Source organism: Emydura macquarii, unplaced genomic scaffold (genome assembly GCF_026122565.2).
Source record: "Emydura macquarii macquarii isolate MOO-44397 ecotype Brisbane River unplaced genomic scaffold, CSIRO-AGI_Emac_v2 contig_554, whole genome shotgun sequence".
Taxonomy (NCBI): Eukaryota; Metazoa; Chordata; order Testudines; family Chelidae; genus Emydura; species Emydura macquarii.
The window spans coordinates 13,716,232-13,741,761 of record NW_027130691.1 but is presented as its reverse complement, the minus strand read 5'-3'; the positions used below and the strand labels follow the sequence as shown (position 1 = coordinate 13,741,761).

The 25,530-nt window shown below is 39.3% G+C and overlaps 1 protein-coding gene across 10 annotated transcripts in view; it reads right to left on the bottom strand.

Annotated features, from left to right (window-relative positions):
- The window catches only part of FBRSL1 (fibrosin like 1), a 690,776-nt gene that overhangs the window by 202,492 nt on the left and 462,754 nt on the right, over positions 1-25,530 (bottom strand). For 8 of the 10 annotated variants that reach the window (XM_067539808.1, XM_067539803.1, XM_067539799.1 and 5 more), the window contains one exon: positions 7,194-7,223. The exons of the other annotated variants lie outside the window; for them this stretch is intronic. In XM_067539808.1, coding sequence (XP_067395909.1) covers positions 7,194-7,223 — 30 coding nt within the window. The remainder of the gene's footprint in view (positions 1-7,193; positions 7,224-25,530) is intronic. 10 annotated transcript variants of the gene reach the window in all.

Genomic DNA, 25,530 nt, shown 5'->3' with positions numbered 1-25,530 from the left:
AGCATGAGCCCAAGGAATGTTTCTAATAGTTTTCAGCTCTTTTCCCATGTGATATTGTCCAAGTTGCATCTGGCTGTACAGCTCCATTGGCAAAATACTGTTTACCTGGACAACCGAATCACTACGAAGGTATATATCAGCCACTAAAGAATATTTTCATATAGTGAAAAACTCAGAGGAAATACTACTACTTTAGGGCAATTCAGTCAAGCTGTTGAAAGAGCAGCAAAGGCGAGCCAAGCTTTGTAAATCCATCAGGCCTTCCTTCCCCAGCCACCCCAATTTAAAAGTCTTAAAATGCAAATGACTTTCTCCTTGGATGTGATCTTGATTGTAAAGATTTTGTTTTGTTTCTCTCCTCACTATGAAAGACAGAAGGGACAGTGAGTGAGTCTTTAAACTCTCAGTTCTTAAGGCTGTTAATATTTCACATTGCCAGCAGGGAAAGGAATTAAAACTGCCAGCAGCTATCCAGATAGATTTAAAAATCTCCTGCCCTCCCTCCTTCCCTTTTTCTCTCTGCATCCCTTGGCTTCAGAGAATATTTTCCCCGCAAATTGGTTTTAAATTAAAGGAGGTGATGAAAGCAATGTGCCGTCTCAGCATTTTCCCAGGTGCACTTAATCTAATTTCATTAAGGAGATCAGGACAGATGATCGCTACAGTCGAAACATTAAGTCTGTCCATTTTTGTATAAAAAACCATTAAGTCTGTCAAAGTGTCGGCGGGTGGGCTGTTTATTATTGGAGATGAAGGCGCGCTTTGCTTCCCCAATAAACTGTCAGGAGCAGTATACCACAAATTAAGTCAGCGGCTGCCAAAGATTTAGGCAAAGATCTCCAACTAATTTTGACACAGGTGTGAGAGGGGCCAGGAAATAGAGCTCTTAAGTAGGTCTGTGAGATTTAGGAACTAAGTTTTTCATGTATATTTGCTATGACTTTTGACAAACTTCAAGCCAATGCAACATAAACATTGGGACGGGACACCAAGGGGTATGGTAAAGCCGAGTAAATAAAGGTCATTGGATCAATGTGATTTTAAACTTCCATATTCCAAATGGCTATACATTGGCTTTGGGATCTAGTAAGTACTACAAAGCTTCAAATGCTGAGTTTACTACCCTTTTACCTACCTTACATTCTGCTCAGACCCGTCATCTTATTCTTAAGCAGAAATGAACTCATAAAAACTTCATTCTTTTCCATTTCTTTGTTTTGTGTTTTCACAACTTTCAACACACTGTGGAGTTGCAATGCATGGGTAATAATAAAAATATTACACAAAATTAGAGGAAACCCAACAAAACACAGAAGTAAAACAAACTTCTTTAAGAGCCAAAAAAAAAAAGTTTTCACATTTAGTTTTCAGGCATTACGAAGCTTAACGTGATCCATTAGTTCAGAAGGACATCTTGTTTCTAGTCAAAAATGCAGTTTGGTTAAATTTAGTATTAAAGAGATTCAGGAGATCATGAAATGTCATTACAGTTCTTTACTTTTTAAGTTACGTTTCCTTGATGATATATACAGAATAATTCATGATCCCTGATAAAGTGCAAGATTGTTTCAATTCTATCAAGAGCTTTTTTACCAATCTTGTAAACCACAAGAGAGCAGCTGAAAAAGCATCTGACAAGTGTCAGCAGAATCTCCCAGCCAACAGGTACATTCTCATTCATCCTACTTCTTGATTGGGGGTGACACGTGAATTCTCGAATAAGGTGAGGCAAATGTAACATCTTGTCTTCAACACTGACCTATGTACCAGTCCAGAGATGACTCGTAACTCTTGAGGGAGGAGAGGGGGGGCACAATTTAAAAGGTTGGGAAGCCAAGGCACAGAGAGATTAAGGGACTCCCAAGGTTACACATTATGTCTGTGGCATAGGAGGAATTGAACCTAGGTGTCCCATGACCCAGGCCTTCCTTTCCACAGAGCTCTATAACCATGATATCAGTTAACAATGGAATGCCAGCACAGACTAATAGATACAATAGAGTGCAGTGACTCAGCTCTTTGCATGGTGTGCCTAGACTTTAAGCTGCCCTAGTAGACAGAATGGAGTAGCACACCTAGAACTCATTTCTGGACAAAGTAATCAAGAAGCTGGGAGTGGCGGGGGAGTCTCCAGCAACACTTACTGTGATTTCTTCCTTTGTGAGATAGGGTTCTGTAGTTCTGACAGCCTTACCTGGACTCAGGTGAACCACACTTTGCAGTCTGGGGCTTTCTGGTTACATGTGCCCCAGAATACTTTTAATGGGAAGCCAAAGAGGATGGATTAGGCATTGGACAAAGGGAGGGCCGCATTGAGGATAAAAGCTTACGACACTGTCAGTCAGCCTGAGAAGTGAACAAAGGGTTAGGTTTGGTATGGGAACTGACACAGATTTGGATGGGTATTTACACTGCCATTCCCTTATGCTATTAAAAAATTTCAGCTGATTATGGAGGGGCACTGACAAGCTACAAAGGAAGTTCTCCATTCAGTATTCCTTCACCAAATGGTAAATGCTGTAAGGCTGAACCTCAAAGACAGAGTAGAAATTCATAGTGAAAAATGGGGGGGGGAGGGGGGGAGGGAGGGAGACGACACGAACCATCCTGGGAAAAAAAGAGTGGGTAAAAGATTTATCTGAAAAGAGTGTGATTACATTTTGGGAATATTTTTGCCCCAAGAAGCATTTTAACAGTGACCTCTGCAAAACTCTTACATCACCCACAACTGTACTAGCTCTTTGTGTACTTGTGTACGTCTGAACAATTTGGGTAGTGCTGACATTGTAAACTATTTGGAGCAGAGACTGCAAGCCTTCATATATTTATAAGGTGCTGAACATAGTGTCAGCGCTCAGTAGGAGGGTGAAGTTGAATTTGAAGAACTTAATTATGGTATGTGAATAAGGTCTAAAAAATGGGCTACAAAGGATCCTGAAGCAAACTTACTGTGCTTTTGTGAAGAGCACTGTGAAAACACTATTTTGGCAACTCCACCAAAGCCCTTTTTTAATTTTCACGTCAAGCTCAGATATTACTTACTTGAAGCTCTCCTACTGTAGCTAGAACACAAAACTGAACCGCAGCATAAACACATAGTGAACATTTAATTAACTTGGAAACACAATGTCATTTTTTCTATGTCTTATTTAGCACCACATTAAATGAAGAAATGCCTGATATCTAACCCCTGATTTGGAGAGCTTGCTTACACTCAGGGTCCATACAATTACACTGACAACCCATAATTTCACACACAGCAGACAGAAGCCCAAGAATGAAAGAACATGAACGCTGAATTATTTTGAAAGAAAGAAATAGGCTTTTTTTTTTTTTTTTAAACACGGTCTTGAACATTGTTATTAAAAAAATCAGAACAACATTTTGGTGTAATGAGCAGAGGTTACTCATTCTCTTGTTTTACGCAACTTGACTTTTGGCTTTCTGCAGAACGCCATTTAACAGAGCACATTACCAAGCTGCTAGCCACTTTTCATAGTGATGCTAAAGCAGGTAAGAGACAATAAGTGGAACTGTTGATGGTTTATATTACTCTATTATGTTAATGTTCACTAAAGTATGCCATAAGCTCTCTCATTACATGTGTATAAACCAATTCTCTGTGGTGTTATTCCTGTGCTAAATGCTATAACTACATAAATCTTGAATTAATGGAGACTTTATAGTTCCTGAAAATGAAGGGTAATTGCTATCTGTTAATGCTGTTGTTGCTATTAAAGGAGTATATATTTTCGGTAACAATGTTTATGGACCATGAGCCTCACACAGCAGCTACAGCACAGTGTGGAACATAGTGTGATACTGTTACCAGACAAACTCTCCTCCACTTCCCCCATCACAAAAAAAAAAAGTGATATACTCTCCACAGCTACCACAAACTACCTTGTAATTCTCCCAATAATGTCAGAGTCCAAATCCATGCACTTCAATGAATGTAAGGCAGAAGTAATGGGATTCATGGTTTGCAGAGCTCTTTGTTTGTCTCAATGGTAGAAAAGCTCAGTTTACTGTTTCATTTTTTAACATAATAAAACAGTAAATAGAAAGGATGGAAGGTGGGTGTGAGAAAGTATCTCCCTTTTGCTGCCCTTCAGAGTTCTATGGTGAAACAGAAACTTGAGGCAACGGTTGGTGGAAATTCGCAGCGCTCTGCCTCAGCAAATGGAAGGGACAGATTAGTTCCTGGCTTGACAAATACACCTACCTGAAGCCTCTGGTTTTTTTTTTTAAACAGCAGAGTCATCATCTGAAATCACTGTCCCTATCTGCCACCAGACTGCACCTCATGCAACTATAAATATCACTCTTCAGTTCTGGTTCATCTTCTTTATAATTAACTGTGCTCTAACTTGATTACCCTCTGCCACTGCCCTCTAGAGTACTGGATGTGACTGCATAAAGGCAAAAACTATGAGGTGTCCGTTTACAGCAACTAATACAGAGAAGAAAAATGACAAATGTTACTCTAACATATGCATTTTTAAAATGTTGGGAGCTCTATCAACCTATATATCTATTGGCTAAATAAATAAGGGATAAGCAGTAACCCAGTAGATAGAATATGGAATTGGAAGTCAGAAGACTTGAGTTTTAGTCCCAGCTGATGCCACTGACTGTGTAATTGCGGTCAATTTCCCTGTCCCTTAGTTTCCCCACCACTAAAACAGGATTGCTGCTGCTACTAACCCACTTTTCTGAAGCAATTTGAGATCTACTAATGGAAAATGCTATGTAAGTGCCAAGTATTTTATTATTGAATGCTGTCCTCCATTTAATTAGTGCTTAAGGGGTGAGTGTGTATATATTATACATAAAGACAGCATAAAGAACTTCTTGCTATGCAAGCAGCAAGGTAGGATCTCTCTTTCTGCAGCACTTTAAAATGCTAGGAAAGGTGCACATGAAATAAAGCCCACACATCTTATGCTTTAGAGGATGTGGTGTGTGGGCTAGAATGTACATCTATCCAAACCACTGGCTGCAATGGACAGCAAATGTTATTAGAAGGCACGTTTTGAGAAGTAGAAATATCCCCCAGCATAATCCCTCAGGCTACTACAAGGAATTCTTTGCTGAGGACACTGAGGCCAGCATTTTCATAGTTCCGTTCTGCATCAGCCAGGGCAGGATTAAGATCTAAAACCAACAGTTATCCACTTAGGTATGACATCAAATGTAAACAGAGCCTGATTCTCCGAGTGCTCCATGAATTCAGTGGGCATTCCACACAAAAGGCATTTGCACTATCAGGCCCATTGGAAAGACTGAAATCAGCCACAATGGAACTTATGCTTATGTGCTATACACACGTCTTTGCTGACACAAAAGGCAACCTTACTTAATGCCAGAGACCTATGTAACGAAACTGATGTCTTGCCTCATGTCTTTACAGATCAGACAAGAGCTAAAAGACAATCACTATTTTTCTCTTTTTGGTACAGAAAGTACTTCAATTAGGCAGGATTTACTAAAAGGAGGAGGCAGTTGGAAGATGTAGGAGACTGGATGGTCGAATTCCAGATAAATACGAAATGCTATAATAATGGTATGGAATGCTATAATGGTCTTTCATTTGCTGTAAAGGACAGTAAGTTACCAGCCAAATACAATGCTGCTTCCTCTGAAGGTAACCTCAGATCCCACATTCTGAAAGCTAATCAATGTTGTTCAGATTTCAATTTCTTCACTACAAGGTGAAGTCAAACCTAATCTAACAAACGTCAGTCTCAGATGTAATGCTGCTAGCTGGGTCTACCAGCGTAATTTAGATAATCATTAATAGCATAGCTGTATAATAAAACTACATGTCACTTACAACTTCATCTGAAGTTTGACTGGCAGATCTTTTAAACAGTTTTCTAAATGATTGCTTTTACTTTCTCTGATTGGGCAGTGTAAGAAATGTTTTAACCCCATTGTATCCAAGCTTTTGGGGAGTAAATTCCACCTGTTTCTCTGCCAAGAACCACCCTCTGTTATTATTTGTCCTTGTGTGGCAGACAGTTTTAGAAACATATGCTTGAAAAAAAAATGCATGCTGAAAATGTCCACTGTATGTTTCATTCAACAGCTATGATTAAAATATTCTTCTTGGTTTAAGATTTTTTGCCAAAATGTATTAGTTGTCTTATTCAGGGAAAATTAGAGATTTGAGTGGACTTTTAAAAGAATGCAATGAAAAAATGAAGGGTACCACACATTTTCCTGGTTTAAAACACACGTCAAATTCCCCTCCCACAAAAAAAATCTTAGCATTAGCTTTCAATGCAGCATCTTGAATTCACTTCTTTCTATGGTTACAGGCCGTTGTGCTGCCAAACGGGATAAGGGATTTCAGAACTCAGCCTTTACATTTGTAATGCTGATCCAGAGGAACCTGTGCATGGTGCTGATTCTCATGCATGGATACAAGGGACTGGAAAATTCAAGTAAAGGAAAGATTTGATGAAGTTTTAACCTGAGACTAATAGCTGCTAAACAGAAAGTTATGGGGAATGCTAAAGAATTTAAATGCTTGATGTTCAAAAGTATGTTGCAGCTGCTGCTATCCACTGGAGGTTGTCTGTTTTCATTGCAAAGATGATGGCCCTGCACAAGAACGGAGGTCAGTGGAATGAAAGAACACAAGAAGTCCCTATACATATACCAAAACATATTACTATAACTTCCCACTGACTAACGTCCGTATCAAACAAAAAGGTCAGAAAAATCATTGCTGCATGATAAATATGCATGCAACATGACAAAATACTCCCTGACAGTTACCTATCCTCACAGACAGTGCAGTGCTAGTTGTCCATCTTCTAAACCCATTACAAAACTGACATGTTCAAAGGTTATTATAAATAAAATATTGGCTCCTGAGGAAGTCTTTCTCCAAAACAAAGAGATGGTGCCAACACACTGACTTGCGTCCTACACAACCCAGCACATTAATCAAGGAGGGGTATTGTGTTAGCAACAGAAATCTTGGTGTGTGTCTAAGCTTAGGGAAAAGGCTGAGACTATCATCTTGCGTAGTAGATACAAGGTTCTTTCATTCAGTTACTGATATTTCTAAATTTGACAAACCTAAAGGAAAATATTATGTTATTGTTAGATTCATTTTTATTTTTTTCGTAAGTGAATTTCGAAGCTGGTGAACCATATGGAAAAAGGGAATTCAGTCTTACCTTATCGTCAATATCACTCTCGCTGTCACACTGCAGATTAGAGAGAGAGAGAGAAAGGCTTTATGAAATATCTGTATATAAATGAAACTCCTGCATCATCATCTACAATCGGTTAGGTGGCTGCTTAATAGATATTTCAATGTACAGAGAGTGCACTTCCATTGTATGCATTTTAAATTGCCAACATAAATAAAAAATGCAAAGAAAAAGCAGATTTCTCCCTTTATAAAAAATATAATGTGCTCGTCGCTGAATTAGATGTTCACACAAAGTGGGCTTTAATCAAATGAGACAGTCAGCTAAGTGTTGCAATAACCACTGGATGTCACATGGATATTTCAACACAAATCTTGGCTTCTTTTCACCCAAAACTGTGAAAACGTATAGACACAGCTGTAATGCCTCTAGTTTGATAAGCATGTTGTCATTTAATGAGGAAACTCTGAAGGTAGCAACAGTTTCTAAATCAGATGAGTGGCATCCATAATGGTAATTTAAAATATATATAATGAATTATTATAAATAGTTTAGCTTAAAATGAGATTGCGAACCCAAGGGGAAAAGTGTTTATTTAAGGAGTTTTAGACGGAACTCTCTTACAGTCTCTGAAAATAGAATGTTTCATTTTCATTGCACAAGCAATGGCAGGATAACAAGAGCTCTGAATGTTTAGGAATGTATGGATTTCATTGGCCAGAGGTGAGAAAGGTTTACATCTTCAAGATAGAAATAAATCTCTTCATATCCCCTACACAGAGAGGAAAAGTCTAGCTGTTGCGGGGCTTCTAGATTCCACTGGAATTTTAGTTCACCAGGCATAGATATTGCAGCACACTTTTGTAAATGGAGGTTAGAATGGGAATCCATGTTGTGAAACACTTTATTGGGGTCAATGGTTCATTAAGCTGAGACCATGCACAAACTGCAAATGTGGGAAACTGGCCAGTGAGAAATCTGCACACTTGTATTACAGAAGAAAAGGAAAACATTTCTTCGGTCATCTAGTCCATCTTCTAATCTCCAGAGAGGGAGGATTGTTCCTTACTGTATAATATGTCAATTTAATTGGAACAATTTAATTGCCTTTCTGTAGTTTGCCTTAGAAATTACATAGTAAGTGGTCATCCCCAAGTGCCAGAGGGATCCTATGACTGTATTCTTTGATAAATACAAAGCACACAATGAATTTTGGTATTTGTTGGTCAGGATTCTATAGTTCAGATTGCCACAGGTTTCCAATCTAAACCTTATTCTCACCTTACTTTTTGCAGTAATATTTCCTTCTAAAATTTATGTGGCTCATGTAGGGAGATCAATAATATTTTGCTGTTATTTCAACTGTACAGAACAAACATTTTTCAAATCTTTCAAGTCTTTAAAAATGACATATCCCATCCCTTTTTAAAACTGTTGCAGCCTCTCCTGATTTTCAGTCTCCTTTCACTGACAAATGCCAGTTTTAAAACAACATGTGCGTAAGTGCAATGTGTCTGTCACAGTTTTGAAGAAACAAGAATTCAAAGCAAAAAGGTTGGTAATCTTGGTCACTACCAATTTGATCTTTTTTTTTTTTTTTAAGTGATGCTGCTGTACAGAAACTTACACATCTATCAGCAGTGAACAGTGGTTAGTTTAACTTGGAAACACTTTGCATATAATGGGGAACTAGGGGTAGATCAATCCTGGCTAATTGAATGCTTCAGCACCTAAACCTTTATGTGTAAATCTAGAAGAGCTGTGAGCCTATTTTCTTCAAGTATAAAAATGTAATGGATCATATAGAGCTACTGAGCTACCTAGGATTCCAGGGCAACCTAGGTCACCCCTCACAGCCCACAATAGGTTTATGCAACCCTATTTTCACTTCTGAGCTTATTTTAGCTTTTTAAAAGAAAGAAAATAAGGACAGACAACAAACAAATGTTAAACTTTCAGATGCCCTTAAGGTTCAGACATTCAGCTAACTCCTAAGAGCTAAATACATTTGTCGCATGTTATATACAGTACACTCCATGTGAAGGAATCACTGATATAAGAATCAACCATATTCAGTGATCAAAACCACGGGGACAAAATCATTCATATACTAAGTAAAATGCTCTGCTTGTAAGAATTAACTGCTTATAAGAATCAAATCATCTGGGACGGATGTGATTCTTATAAAAGAAGGGCACTATATAAGGTAGCAAATATTTAATAATGGGCTCTTCAGTCTAGTAGAAAAAGGTATAACTTGATCAAACAGCTGGAAGTTGAAGCCAGACAAATTAAAATTGGAAACCAGGTATACATTTTCTACAGTAAGAATAATTAACCACTGGAACAATTTACCAATGATCGAGGTGGATTCTCCATCACCAACAATTTTTAAATCAAGATTGGATTTTCTCTAAACGATCTGCTCTAGAATTATGCTTGGAAAGTTCTATGGCCTGTGTTATACAGAAGGTCAGGCTATATAATCCCTTCTGGCCTTGGAATCTATGAAAAATATTGCAAGAATAAAAGAGGTAAAATTTCTGTGATGCTGCGATAATCATGTGTGCCCAAACTGAAATTCTGGAAAGAAACAACCGTAAAACTGCAGCAAACTCAGAAAACTCATGGTGATCGGGGGAGATCCCTGACGATTGGAAAAAGGCAAATATAGTGCCCATCTTTATAAAAGGGAAAAAGAAAGATCTGGAGAACTACAGATCGGTCAGCCTTACCTCAGTCCCCAGAAAAATCATGGAGCAGGTCCTTAAAGAATCTATTGTGAAGCACTTGCAGGAGAGGAAGGTGATCAGGAACAGTCAGCAAGGATTCACCAAGGGCAAGTCATGCCTGACCAACCTGATTGCCTTCTATGATGAGACGATTAGCTCAGTGGATGCGAGGAAAGTGGTGGATGTGATATACCTTGACTTTAGCAAAGCTTTTGATACAATCTCCCACAGTATTCTTGCCAGCAAGTTACAGAAGTATGGGTTGGATCAATGTACTATAAGGTGAATAGAAAGCTGGCTAGATCATCAGGCACAATGGGTAGTGATCAACGGCTCGATGTCTAGCTGGCAGCCACTATCAAGCGGAGTGCCCCAGGAGTCAGTTCTGCAGCCTGTTTTGCTCAACGTCTTCATTATTGATCTGGAGGATGTGGTGGATTGCGTCAACAGTGTGTCCTTGTTGCCAAGAAGGCTAACAGCATATTGGGCTGCATTAGTAGGAGCACTGCCAGCAGATCGAGGGAAGTGATTATCCCTCTCTATTTAGCACCGGTGAGGCCACATTTGGACTATTATGTCCCGTTTTGGGCCCCCCACTACAGAAAGGATGTGGACAAATTGGAAAGAGTCCAGTGCAAATGATTAGGGGGCTGGAGCACATGACTTATGAGGAGAGGCTGAAGGAACTTAACTAGTTTAGGCTGAAGAAGAGAAGAATGAGGGAGGATTTGATAGCAACCTTTAATTATCTGAAAGGGGGTTCCAGGAAGGATGGAGCTAAGGTGTTCTCAGTGGTGGCAGAAGACAGAACAAGGAGCAATGATCTCAAGTTGCAGTGGGGGAGGTCTAGTTTAGATATAAGGGAGAAGCTTTTTCACTAGGAAGGTGGTGAAGCACTGGAATGAGTTACCTAGGGAGGTGGTGGAATCTCTATCCTTAGAGGTTTTTAAGGCCCGGCTTGAAAAAGCCCTGCATGGGATGATTTAGTCGAAGTTGGTTCTGGTTGGAACAGGGGGTTGGACTAGATGACCTCCTGAGGTCCCTTCCAACCCTAAACTTCTATGATCATGATTAAAGTGAACTGACAGTACACTGTGTGTAGACAAAATTTAGCTCAGCACCTGCCTGAACTTGCATTTAGCTCAACACACTAGTGACAAAGAAGAGAATGAGAGAAAAAGAAAAGGGAGATAGAGTCAGAGCAGTAAGCTAATTATTATCTCTAAATATGCTGTTTAAGGAGACTGGATAACGCAGGGGATTGACCGCCTTTCATCCCAACTGAGTGGCTGAAATCCAACCTAGTTCAGTGACCAAAAGCCAATATCATCTGACAGCTGTTTGAAGCTCAGTATGAAACAGATTACTTTAATCTAGTTCCTACAGTGAATGGGGTTCATGCTGTAAAGTGGATGGGGTTCATGCTGTACTACCACTTGTGGTGTTTCTGGCCTGGTCTACATTAGAAAATTAGGTCGGTTTAACTGCATCGGTCCGGGGTGCGAAAAATCCACATTCCTGAGTGACGTAGTTAAGTCCACTTAAGTCCCCATGTAAACAGTGCCAAATAGATGGAATAAGTTTACTGTCTCTCAAGGAGGTGGATTACGTAGGTCGATGGGAGAACTCCTCCTGTGGATAGGTAGTGCTATAGCAGTGCTGCTGCAGTGGCATAACGATATAAGTATACACAAACCCAAGATTGAATGGACCAAAAAGACTGAATTGTCTTTTCACTCTTAAGGCCCAGGCTACAAGACACTGCAGCTATCATTTTGACTGGTGTGTCAATTAGACTTGCACTGAGATGGGATTAGTAGATTCATCAGTTTTAAAGCCAGAAGAGACTATTATGACCATGTAGTCTGACCTCCTGCATTACACAGGCCAGAGAATTTTACCTAATGCTTCCTGCATCTAGACAAATAGATTGTGGTTGAATTATAACATATCTTTTAGAAATACAGCCAGACTTGATTTAAAGTCTCCAAGTGATAGAATAATGACTCAGTGGCTAAAGCGGTGGCAGCAGATGGAGGTTTCTGGTCATATGTGCCGAATGTTGCTATCCCTAGTGCGGATTAATTGGCACAAGCAACAGAGCTAACTTGATAGAGCCCAAGCCGTAACCAACTTGAAACAAGTTTGAAGTAAATCTGAGAGGTAGTATAAGGGAGATTGCACTATTGATATCCTATGTTGTACTGGGTCTGTAGATGTCATTTTCCAGGTTGCTAACCTGCCACCTTGCAACAGTCTACACTTAATTTAAAAATTATACTTAGAAACTAATCAAGTAATTTCAACTTGTTTGTAAGTTCTGTATCTCACAAGAATTAATAGAAATATTAATTCTTGCAGAGACAGTCAAAAGAACCCAGTTGTACCAACTGATATAAATCCTAAATAATCAAGCCCAGAAAAGTCTTATTTAATTTAAAAAAAATAAAATAAAAAATTTATTTAAAGCTGATATATTTTTGCCTATTAGTCAAGTCAAGATATTTAATAGATTTGCAACATAAAAGTTATCCTTTCTAAACATGGAAGTTTAGTTCAAATGTTTTTGAAAGCAGATGATCTAAAAAAACCCAAACATTTTGGAATGTTGATATCCATTATTATCCAAATTGAATGTGATTTCTAGTAGGTTGTAAGTATTACTGGCTTTTAAAGATTCAAGTCTGTCTATTTACAGCTGAGCAGCGTATGATATTGAAAAAGAAAAGAAAAAGGCACTGTAGAAAAGTAAAAAAAAATCCTATCTGCAGGTTGGGAAACTTGCTTGCTTAATACAGATCTGGTCACTCAAAACTCACACATCCAGAATGAGTATAAAAATCCATTACAGATGGCTTGCATTACTAAAAGGTGCAGAACTGTCTTATTTAGATGCCTAATTTCGCTCTGTGCGATATATAACTTTGCTTCATGTAGATAAGTGAAAGCTGTAAAAAGCAAGTGAACCATCAAAACTGCATGCGAAACTGTATAAACAGACATACGAATGAAACAAACATCTGCTATCTGAGGATATCTTTTTTAATTCAGGATCTGAAAATACTCTATAATTAATTGTTTAAAAACAAAAAGGAAAGCAAAGATTTTCATTTCATTTTAGTTACATTTTTTTAGTTTAAATACTAAGGCTCCAATCCTGCAATCGAAAAAGCCATGTAGATGAAGATCCGTTTGCAAATTGGTCTCCATCAGCATGAATCCAAATGCAAGATGTTGCCTTTAAATGGACTGTTAGACATCATGCAACATCGTACTTTGCTTATCTTATGGACCAGATAAGACTAGATTTCTTTTCCCACCTTTTCCAGTCCTGCAAAGACTTAAACATACATAAGTGTTTACACTCTTGTGAGTAGTCCCACTGACTTCATTGGAACTGGAACTATTCAAGTCAGCAAATTTACATACATTCTTAGTTTTTGCAGGATTTGGGCTTTAATCTTTCTGATTCTACAAAGAAAGAAGCCCAGTGCTCTATGTATGTTAACCTTTGAATCAAACCTATTAATAGAGCTAAAAGAATGCTAAAGCGTGCAAGAAATAATTATCATTATCTGTGTATGATTTGGACTGCTGATCAATATAGAATGACTTGGAAAATGGAGAGTGTGAAACAAGCTCAAGCCTGAAAAATGGTGGGTATGCTACAAGCTCAAACTGATTTCCTCCTATTCCCACCCATTCTCAAAGAAAATCAATGGCCAGCTCCAGTGAAAAGCCAAGCTACAAAATTTATTAAGTGTATAGGGTTTTACTTATATAATTTAAAGAAACTTACATTCATGTACACATAAAGAAACAGGAACTCTCAGGTTGCTGAATGTGCAAGAGCGACACAAAGAAGCAACTATAGCAAAAGCAATTCCGCCTGAAGAAACACACGAAAAACAAAACCAAAGTCATCTCTCCCTCCTCCTCCCTCCCCAAAAAAGTGGATTTCAATAGATCAGTTTAGTTTCTGTGGTAACACACTTTAGTATCCTTATGCCCTTTCTTCCCCCCCTCCTCCCCCACGCTCGATTATAAAAGAAAGGTCTTGGGTCAAAAGAGAAAGACTGAAGCTGATGTTTTGTGTTGAGAGGAGGTTTAAATGAATAATTAAGTAAAAGAAGAAACTTCAAGTTGACCCAGAGGATTCTCAGAGACCTATAGAGAAAAGAGTGTTCTGGGATGATGGGAGGGGTTCCCGGAGGTACTCTCAAAACAACAAGCAAAAGCTAAGGCTAAGATGGTGTAAGTCACACAACCAGTTTCCACACAAACTTTGCCTAAGGAATGTCAACTGCACAGGAACAAAACAAAACAAAACAAAACAAAAAGCAGTTTTCCACAGCTTTACCTCCCACGCAGCTGTTGTCAATGGGACAAAAGCCCTTGTCAAAATACAAAGTTAAAGAAATTTAAAGAATGGCAACTGTTGACAGCTATGGGGGCTTGTTGAAAGACAAAAGCTTCAATTACCTGGATATTCCTAAAGGCCTGTTAACACTCCTGGTCTATAAGCAAAACTGTAAACAGCCCATTGTACTGTGTTCATAAAGGCTTGTAAAAGGATTATTTGCTGAGTTTTGCCAATTGCCTCTTAATTCCACCAAGAATGTTTGCAAAGAAGCCCCTAATTGCCCCACAGTTTGTAAACAGTTTCCTCCAATGATGGGTTGGAGTCAGAACCCTCTGTGCTAGGGAAAGTTAGCTAAAAAGAAAATACAGTGGATGGCTCAATCTGCTTTACAAAGAAGCCATATGTGCTTTCCATCCTCCTGCCCCAAATTAGCTGAAGTGAACTTTCAGGATACAGAGAGAGAGGCAAACAAAGCAGTCAGTGCATTCAAGAACTACTTGGGAGAGACTGCAAAACTGGCTGTTAATTCAACATGGAAAGAAGACTTGATCTCAATCTCAACGACTGCGGTGCAAGATCAGACTCAAGAAGAGGCAGGAGTTGCTTTGGAGGGTAAAAGTGGTGGTTTTCTGGGCCTCCACACATGCAATCCTAGAATTCCCTACTCATGATTTTCTGCCCCCACTATCTTGCCTCATGACCCAGCAATCAGAGACAAAGGTATTCTAGAGCAGTGGCTCTCAACCTTTCCAGACTACTGTACCGCTTTCAGCAGTCTGATTTGTCTTGTGTACCCCCAAGTTTCACCTCACTTAAAAACTACTTGCTTACAAAAATCAGACATAAAAATACAAAAGCATCACAGCACACTGTTACTGAAAAATTCCCTACTTCCCTCATTTTTACCATATAATTATAAAATAAATAAACTGGAATATAAATATTGTACTTACATTTCAGTGTATAGTACATAGAGCAATATAAATAAGTAAGTAATTGTCTGTATGAAATTTTAGTTTGCAATGACTTCGCTAGTGCTTTTTATGTAGCCTGTTGTAAAACCAGGCAAATATCTAGATGAGCTGATGTACCCCCGGAAAACCTCTGCGTACCCGGTTGAGAACGACTGCTCTAGAATGCAGGCTCACAACCCTCTTCTTCTGTGGCTGTTGTGCATGCCGTGGTGCTTTTATGCAGGGAAGTTTCGATATGCCATTCCCCATGTTTCCTCCCTCACAGTTCAGACCTGGAGTCAGGGTTAGCTGGGACTCCGAACCTAGCGAGAAGTGAATTTGGTGGCTTCCATGATGGAAGAAGACATCAAAGGACAAGATGAGCAGGGTCCTTGTAATATTTCCAGCCTCAACGGTACTTCCAGGGACAGCTGGAAGTCTCGCAGGGCTTGGCATGAGATTTGGAGTTATAAAGGGGGCCCTGTGCTCAGGGCCATTTCCTGTTTCTGAGTGGAGACAGCCAAACCGATGCTGGCAGCTCCTTGTGGCAGGTGCCCAGTGCACAAAGGCTCCAAATCCAAAAAGCTAACAGTAGAAATCCTGAGGCCATCTCCACATGAGATGGGCAAAACATGTCTACCTCCCTGGGGGCAAATGTGAACCAGGGGCTGGGACACTACCCCAGGGTTGTGGGGTGATTGATGGCAGTGCTGGTGGAGGAGGGGGGGGGGTTGAGGTTCTCTCTCGCCTCACCCCCCGAAAGGGGGAGCATTGTTAGCAGACAGGCAGAGGTGCCCAGAGATCCTCCTAGTGTGCTAACTGGTGGGAGCACCCAAAGAAATGGCAATGGATCAGTGGGGTCTGAGTGACTGTGCTGGGCTGTCCTGTGACAGGAACCTTGGATGTAATTTGACTAATAAAGTTGCAGCTCATGTCCTTGCCTCCTCCTTCTTTGGTGAGTAGACCAAAGTTGGATACTTCAGTGATTTAAAGATGGACAAGGAGTTACTTTAGTGGGGAAACATTCCTGTTTAACAATTGGCCTGTACAGATCTGCTTGATAGAAGAGAAAAAGGAACTAAGTATATAGATGGAGAAGGCCTTGTTTTGTCATGTAAATTGGACTGCTGCTGGCAAGGCAAACTGGCATTAACTCCATTCTTCAGTGAACTGAAAACAAACCTCTAACCCCTACTGCCACCCCATACGCACAACCGGAAATGGAAGAAACATTAATTTTGCTTGCAATTGGTTCAGATGACATTTAAGTAGAAATCAGTTAGTTCCAATAACAACATATGATTAGAAATTTAGTGGTTAGTGGGACTAAGGCTAGGCCAACACTACAAACTTTTGCTGGCACAGGTAGATCAATAAGAGGTGTGAATCCTGACCGAAACAGTTGCGTTGGCCAAAGCCCCTAGTGCAGGCACAGTTATACTGGAAAAAAATACATGATTTTGCCAGTGTAAGCTGGGTCCACACTAGGAATATTGGTATACCAATACTGGCAAAATGCTCCGAGTATAGACTGGCCTGATTTTTGTAATGATGAGGCAGTATCTAGACTAGAATGATGTGCACCAGAGTTTAGGATGCTGTTTACTGATAAGTTATCAGGTTTTGTGTGGGCAGGTTTGTCCATCAGTTGAAGATAGGAATGGAGGATTAAAAAAAAAAAAAAAAAAAAAGATTTGGTCAGAAAAGAGCCCAAAATAATATAAGCAATTCACCATTAATTCCACCTTTTGTAGATTTTTCACTCCATAGTCTATTTAACAAACACTATCTGCTTGATTTGAATGTTTTTCTGGGGGGAAACGTTATCTCTAGGATGATGCATGGATGTCTGCCTTAAAACAAATAGCACAGTCCTGATATTCCAGATTTGCACTGCACAACTAGCGGTAATTTTTTTTACACACCCACTCACACAGTACTAGAAGATGGTCACATTACTGTGCTGTTGTTATACAACCATATTTTGCTACCTCATTTTCTTTTTATGGCAAGTTTGCTGGAAACATCAGGTTCAAAACTTTGCATTTTTAAAAAGTAAAATAATATATATTTTTAAACAACTCCCCCTGCTTGTTCCCTCTCCCACCCCCCAAAGTGCAGGAAAGTGCTTACGGCGATGTTTGTGAATGCGTGTGTAGGGTGTTGTTTCCTATTAAGTCTGGCATCAGATTCATGTCTGCAGGGGCTTGCTTAAGATGATAGGAAGAGGGAGTTTTATCATGAGCCAAGCTGACAGAAAAGCCTGCTAATGGGACTTGAGGCACACACACGAAAGAAAGTGCCAAAACATTAAGCTACCGCCAAGTGTCAGAGGGCCACTGATTTATTGCAGCAATTTTGCCACTGTGTCCTTCTTTATAAGGTCCCATAAGTCCTTCCTGCTGGCAAGAAACCATGAGCTGCTGCAGCTAGGGGAGAAGTTTAGATTCACAGCACAAAGACTAGCCAAGAGAAAAGAAAAGGGGGGGGGGGGGCACGGAGGAAATCGAATGTTGACTTGAACTTGCCCCAGGCAGGAATGAGTCCTCTTAGCTCCACTGGCTCCTTGACAGTTTGATGAAATGAGCCAGGGCCTCCCTATGGCTAGACCAGCTCAGGCTTCTGAGTACCGGGGTAGAGCTGTAAGAAACAGATTGAGCCTCAGGGCAGCAATTTCCCCCCCTCCCTTTCTCTCCTCAGCATTTGGCTAGGGGAAAGGGAGGTTATGAGCACCACAGATGTGTATGCTGAGCCTTTGTCTATGTGCATGTGTGTGAGGGGAAGGGGGGGAGAGGAGGAACAGCAAGAGTATATTAGTGGTGGCAGCCGAGGGTAGCCCTGAGCACTATAACTAATTTTGAGGGGCAATGATGCATCCTATGGTCTGTCTGCTGTTTGGTCTGAGGGGGCCCCTGTTGTGAAGCAGCAATCAAGAGGACATTTTGTTAAGTGACCAACAGCTGTCATTTGCAAGCCCAGAGGAGGGAAAGAAGGAGCCGGGGGGGAGGGGAAAATGAACACTGTACCTTGTAGGCAGAGCCCATTAATCCACCAATCTGCCTCAGCTTTAACTCTAAAAATGCTCAGCACCTCCTAAGCAGCCTCCCACTCTATTGTCCATCCTGAAAGATGCATTCCTCCCATGAGGCATGGGATCCCTCAGAGAGTGCGAGGAGCTTCGTTACCTCTCTGGGTCAAGGAACCAACGCTAAAATACTGTTTAAATCTCTTTTCATTCCCAAAATCAAGTTGATCTGTTGCAACTTTAAAGACAGTCCCATGATGATCCTAGGATCTATTAAAAGGGAGTTGAGGGGGAAGAAGGCTAAGAAAGAGGGGAGAAGAAGAGGGAAAAAAGGGAAAAACCCTCAACCTTTTTGTATTTTTAGGATAAAAGCTGGAGGACTTTGTTACAAATTCTAGCCTACATCAAAATACCTTAAATAATTCAAAGAACATGTTAAAGGGAAGAAACTGAATGTTGCTCTGATGTTCAGTTGCTGCAACACAGAATATTACCCAGAACAGCACAGCCTGTTAAGGAAGAGAGCAGCCTTGAGCATTTCAGTTCTTTAGAAAAATGTCAGAACCTGTAAAAATCATAATTTCCAGCAACTTTTTTTTTTTTTTTTTTTTTTTGCATGATGTAAACTCAGCGAGACTGAAATGTAGGTTTCTGACAAGCTGTTAACAAGACAACTTTAGAAATCTGTCTGGAGCTCTCAGGGAAATGGGCTGCCATTTCATTGCTTCCAAGAAGTTCATGACATGACAAGCAAAAATCAGGGAACAGAGACCTAAAAACCACGGTGTAATTTTCATTTGCTTCTGTCGTGAAAGAATTCAGGCAGAAATCTTAGAAGGCTGCACAACTAAAAAAGCCAGCAACTGGAAAATCATTGCTGGGGTTTGACAAGCACATCTTTTATGCTGAAAATTGATTTTTCCCCCCCACTCTCTTACATGAATTTTTTTTTAAAGGAATAACCCAAAATTATTTCATGAGATTCACAAGGATTTAAGAGCTGGCTGTTCTTCATATGGGGTCTAAAAATGACCTGATTAATATAATACTGTTTCTACACTGATTGAAATATAAAAGCCACCAGGTTTCTGCAGTTCTTTCCTCACGAAGTTTACTTCATTAGAAAAACTGGTGTCACCTTTTCTTATGGCACGCTGCAAACTTGTGTGTAATAGAAGGGCATTTAATAAACAGACATTAATATAAACAAAGAATCTGAGCATCCAATGCCATCCAAACATTAGTGCTCACACCTCACTCGAGAGAATCCTTCCAGAAGGCCAACCAGAAGGTCTGAGAGTTAATCGCACACCTAGCCTCAGACCTTATTATATCAGTCTACAGTCCCTCCGTGACTCTTTGGAGGGACTAAATGGTCTCTTTTCCAGATTCTATCCATGCTGCAGTATGATTAGACACAAGTGGAAAACCTAAATGGTAGAATCTTTGCTCATGAAAGGGAGACCAGAGGTGAGAATCTGGCTCAAAATCTCTTTCTGTGTAAAGCTTATCATCTGAAAGTGTTTCCTTCTATTGCATTAGAGCTCCATAGCTGTATGGATACCAAGCAATGAGATCTTACTTATGTTCTGTGTTCCTTAATTCAACTTTCTAGGTAGCGGTAACATACATTTTCAGCCAAAGATGTGGAGCTAGCTCTGGCATCCAAAATTGAAAACGTTTGTTTTAGTTCAGTTCTTCAGAATTATAACAGTGTTGTAAGTATGGACCTCATAGTGTAAATGCTGAGGTTCATGCATTGACAATGTGACAAATTCTCCCCTCTGTTACAGTGCTTTGACATCATAGGAATAGATGCGTTAGGGATCTAAGACAGACAGTTACACATTTTCAACTCCATGGTTAATTATAGCCTGCACTGGCATGGAGATAGAAATTACCTACTGCATCATCCAGTTTCTCTCTACTATCTATGATTCTATGACTGATATAAATGGGGTACCTACCTTTGGTTTAACTAAGGGCATGAATTTGGCCCAGTATTTGCACAGGCCACGCAAATAATGAACTGAAGCTTTTTCATCCCTTCCTCTTTCAATTCTTTTCTACACAGCTCAGTGGTGCAATCCTAAGGCTGCGTTTGGGTAATTGAAAGGACAGTGCACACAAAGTTGAATGGCTGACACTGCATTTCACCAATTTACAACACGGAGGGGAACTCTGACAAGAAAAGAAGTCTGGTTTGTCCCTCTTCAGAGGCAATGACAAGTTCTTTTCATTCCCCACTTACTGTGGCATTGTGTGGCCTGTCAGTCATTTTCTTTTCATTAGGCAGACACTATGGGAGACATCACAGTGTCAGTGCTCTACATGGGCTTTCACTGCGAAGCTAGAGAAAGATCCATTACTTTTTTTTCATTCTGCAGTTTTAAAATGTGACTAAACTCACCCCCTTTCCAACAGGTGGCTCATCCTACCCCTCTTTACAATCAGCCTGCTTGTTTGGGCTATCCTAGTCCCTTAATTCCTCCCAAATTAGCTTTTGAGACTGTGGCTCCCTAGCATCCCCACACTCCAAAATGGCTCCTCAGAGAAGAGAAAGTAAAATGGAGAGAGAATTTTCAATTACTCTGCCAGCACATTATCCCATCATAGCAGCTGAGGCATTCTGCCTATAATATTCAACAGTGCCTTGGTTATAGCAACATTAACACAAAGAAACTTCAGTCCTTGTCTGCAACCAGGAAGTGGAGCCAGGCAAAAAGCAAATATTAACTCTAAAGCAATTTGCAATGGTGAGGGGTGAAGATGCAATTGCAGTTTGACTATGTAAGCCTTACTAAATTTAAAGAGGGCAATTGGGTTATTTTGGATTTAACCAAAAGTCATAACATCCCTTCGTTATATTGTAATCCCTCACTGAAACCATAGCTATCTGTCCACAGATTTCAAGCTTATTGTAAGTATCAATTTTCTTTTCTACTTGGGCCTTATCTAGTCCAGGTGTAGGTTTAAATGCTATATCCTGGGTCACAACAGGATAACAAAAACAGTCTAAAGCACTCAAACATTAAGAAATAACAAGGATTTGTTAAATATGCCCCTGTTGTGACTGGAATAATACTTCTAGTTATTCTTAGCTCTCTTGTGATATTGCATGTAACTGTGTTTGGGAATTTAATTTACATATATATTTAGTGGAGAACACGCATGGCTGTCCTTATTAGTTGGCAGGAAGGTGTTACAGGAAATTTCAGCAATGATCTCAGTAGATAAAGTGCTTTTTAATCCATTAATATCATACTTAATAAAAACCGACCCTTTCAGAATGAACAGTTTCTTATGGCTATGGAACATGCTGTGATTTGTTATGACTGAGTCATGGGAATATTTATTTTATTTTACTTTATAAATAAATAGCTGCATTTGTTCCATTTGATCATCCTGTCAGCTTAACTCCTTTGCAAACCATTGCTTCTCCCCATCCAAACACATTCTTTAAAAATAGAGCTATTGGTTTTCACATGGTGGAAACAAAACCACAGAATGGGTTCACAGAATGCATCAACACATGCACCTAGCCACACATATGCACAATGTGTATTCCAGGGCATAGAAGAAGTTAAAAGAAACTGGGCCAACACTGTTATTAAAAAATGTGTGCCCAACCTTTTCCAAATTGGGGATTTAATTCCAAAAAGGTGTGTTTTAGGCATCCAACTTTAGGTATCCAAATTTGAAAATGTTGAGCTCCAGTTCTTTAACAACTTTATAAGTATGGACATCTTAGGACAAGTGGTGAGGCCAAGTGGATCTCGCAAATTGCATACATGATAATCCAGTCCCATGGTATTATATATATTTTTTTAGCATAATGTTGAATTTGGAGCTGAAACTTAATCAAAGGGAGAAGGACCTACAGCATTCCCAATTTATCTTAAATCAGGAAAATGAAGTACACTATATAATGATTTCAGTAGATGTCCTAATGTTAGATGACTCAGATATATTGTTCTGTTAAGGCCTTTTAGCTGCACAAAAGGAAAATCTTTGGTACTGTCACATGTATGATTTAGCATATTTATGTATAATTAACATTATCACCAATGTTATTTAATCCCACTGCTATTTAATTTATAAAAGATTTTTTGCTGTTGTTGATAAAAAAGTATAAACCTTATAATAACTACCAGTCATGTCTGCATGAATATTATCATTCACTCTGGTTAATGATTTAACACAACTAGAGAGTCATCTGCAGAAGCCTATTTCCCCGGAGGTAAAGAGGCTGTCAGAGTACGTGCTAGAACACTTCAACCACTGTTGTTGAAATAAAGCTTGAGGGAAGGACTGCATGGCCTCCTTGATTGTACTAGTAGGTTGTCTAGGGGCAAAAAAATTACTAAAATGGTAGTTGAAGAGCATTTTAAATCCAAGGTGTAAAGGGAACAGAAAGTTTAGATGAATACAATGCAACTCATCAATAGTCAAATTTAAACGGGCTCCTTCTTTTCATTCCATCTAGCCCTCAAAGCTGTAGTAGGTAAGTCACAACAGTGAAAAAAACCGTTGCCTGGATGGTGCATTTGTATATTTTTACTGAATTTTATTAAATGAATTAACAGAGGAGTGGGCCCTTTTTATTAACCAGCTTTTGTCTTGAACTACTGAAACACCAACACTTGAAAATGTTAGGTTTCACTTTAGATTTGAAATTGTGGGTGCGTATCTGAAATGGTGAATACTCTCCACCATCTCGTCTCATCCACTCCTTCACTTCCCTCTCATTATCTCCGGGTTACCCAACTTGCTTTTGCCAATCTGCAAATCCTCCATGCTCCACCCAACTTTAACAATCTACTGAAGGGTCCAGCTACTTTTGCATTTCATTCACATTGATCAGAAAGATAGTCTGGCCTTCACCTGAAAGATGAAGTTTGAAGCCTCTGGAAAGTGCATTTGAAACCTTCCTTAACTGAGACTACCACCACACTTAAAATCAGTTTGGGGTCAATCCACTTTTTGTTATTGTTTGCAAATTTAATATTTTTATTTTTACATATATTTTTCCTTCAGAGCAAATATCTACTTGGATGTGTGGATGTTAATAGTTAGGTATCCACAAGTAAAATGACAACGAGTGCAAGCCCCAACTGTTTAACAAGCATTTCGTCAGTAATGATATCTTTCCCCAGGACTAATCCACAACAGGGTGGTTGAAAAGTAGAAGAAAATAAGGGTACATCTCACCTCAAGAGGAGAAGTAGGCAAAGAAGAACAGTAGATTAAAGAACAAAGATAACAAAAAACAACCCCTTCTCTCCCACTGTGGACCAGCAATGGGATGGGACTACAAATATTACTCTTCTGGGCATGCTTATTGCTACCTTTAATTGTTATCCAGCACCATTACTACACCTTAAAAACACCTATGATTAGATTAGATGGAACAAACTAGTATGTATTAGTCATGAAGTGAAAAAATATTCCGTTAAGGAAACTGATTTCATTTGCAAGTGATTAGTATAAACAAGAGTGAATGTAAAAATCTATTTGAAAAACTGGAAAGTACCTACATGTTGTCCATTTTAACCACTCTCTCCTTATGTATATTGAAGTTAAAAATACATGCTTTGCTGCTTCTGTTGCTGTTATACATGGGGGGTACAATAGTGCTGTGAGTAAATTTTATACCTGTTGTGATTTTCGTCATATTGCATTGTGGTACCCCAGGCCATTTACATCTGCTGAAAATGGCTTGTAGCCACAAGCAGCAGTAAAATGCATCAATAGTAAGTCATGATAATAGCATTATTAATGCATGTCACTACCACACATAACAGGAGGAGTTTTCATCAACTGCAGCGTAATTAGGTGCCTTTAAATTTGCTTTAAAGCTTTTTTAATGAAGCTACAGTGTAGGAGGATTCCCCTCAGCCTTCATATGAAATGTTTGCACAGGTAACTAAAAAGCCCAGGGGCTTCTGGCAAGCTTTTTTGGAGCGCATGCAGAGAATGGCAGGAACTGAATTTAGATTCCCCCAAGTACATTTTCTTTTAAATTTTCATTTTAAATCACACCTAACATACTTTTGTTTATGCAGTAGAAATACCATTTAAAGCAAACCAGTTTGTTGGCCCAGCTGGTTAATGAAAAATTGTCACAACTACAAAAACAAATCTTTGTTTTCAATTTTCAGCAAACAGAGCTTTAAAAGAACAACCTGCTCTTGAAATGATGAGAATTTTTCCCTCCCCCCCTCCCCCCCCAAAAAAGCAGCCTTCCTAGCAACTGCAATTATGATACTTTCATGTCAAATGAATTATATTACTGAAAATAAATCTTTCTAAGATTCACAAGAGGGTTATCTGGCTCCAGTCAGACTTATGCATTACTGATTTTATATGTTGTACTCTACTTGATTAATATAGGTAATCAAATTATATTGCCTTCCACTGTGCTCTCAAATTCAAGGCTATAATGTTTTCAATGACAAAGTTCATAGAGTTGTATAAAAATGTACCTCATGCTGTACCAGCCCTTTACTGCTGTAGTAAAACACCATTTTCAATTTAGTAATAAGTGATATAAAACAGAGTGTCTTGATTGGCAGGGTCGTATTCATTTTGCAGTGCCTTATAACACAGCATACTTCAGAATGGAAATTTAAGGAAAGAATCTACCACAATATCAGACACTGATCCCTTTTGCCAGCATTTTTCCAAAGGAAGCACAGGACACTGGGCATTGATTTCTTTGTGAAAGAACATATAGAGGGACATGGAAGGGAAGTCTCAGCAAAGTACGTTAATTTCATTGAGTTCCACCATATAAAGGTTTCCTGAGCTGTAGCCAATCTTGTAACGTTGCTTCCTCCTGCTTTGGATGGCAAATAAAAAAGAGAGGAAGTGTGGCACAGTGGATAGTGCTTAGTCAGGATATCAGGAAACATGGATTCTTTTGTGGCTCTGCTATTGATGGCTGTGTGGTCATGAGATAGTTGCTTGGGCCTAAAATTTTAAGAGACAGTGATTTTGGATGTTCAGCATGAGACACTGTCTGAAAACGAGGCTCCTTTAAGATAAGTGCTCAGCACTTTGTCAATATTAGGCCCCATTAAAGTGCCTTAAGTTGGGCAGTCAAAAACCGACACCTAAAATCACTAGTTATTTCTGAAAATATAGGCCCTAACCTTTCTGTGTCTCATTTTTCCTATCTGTAAAATAGGGATAATAATATTTACCCATATTTGTTAAACTTTGAGATCTGTAGAGGAAAAGCCTACTAAGGATAAATATTATTATTACCACCACAGGCTGAGTAATA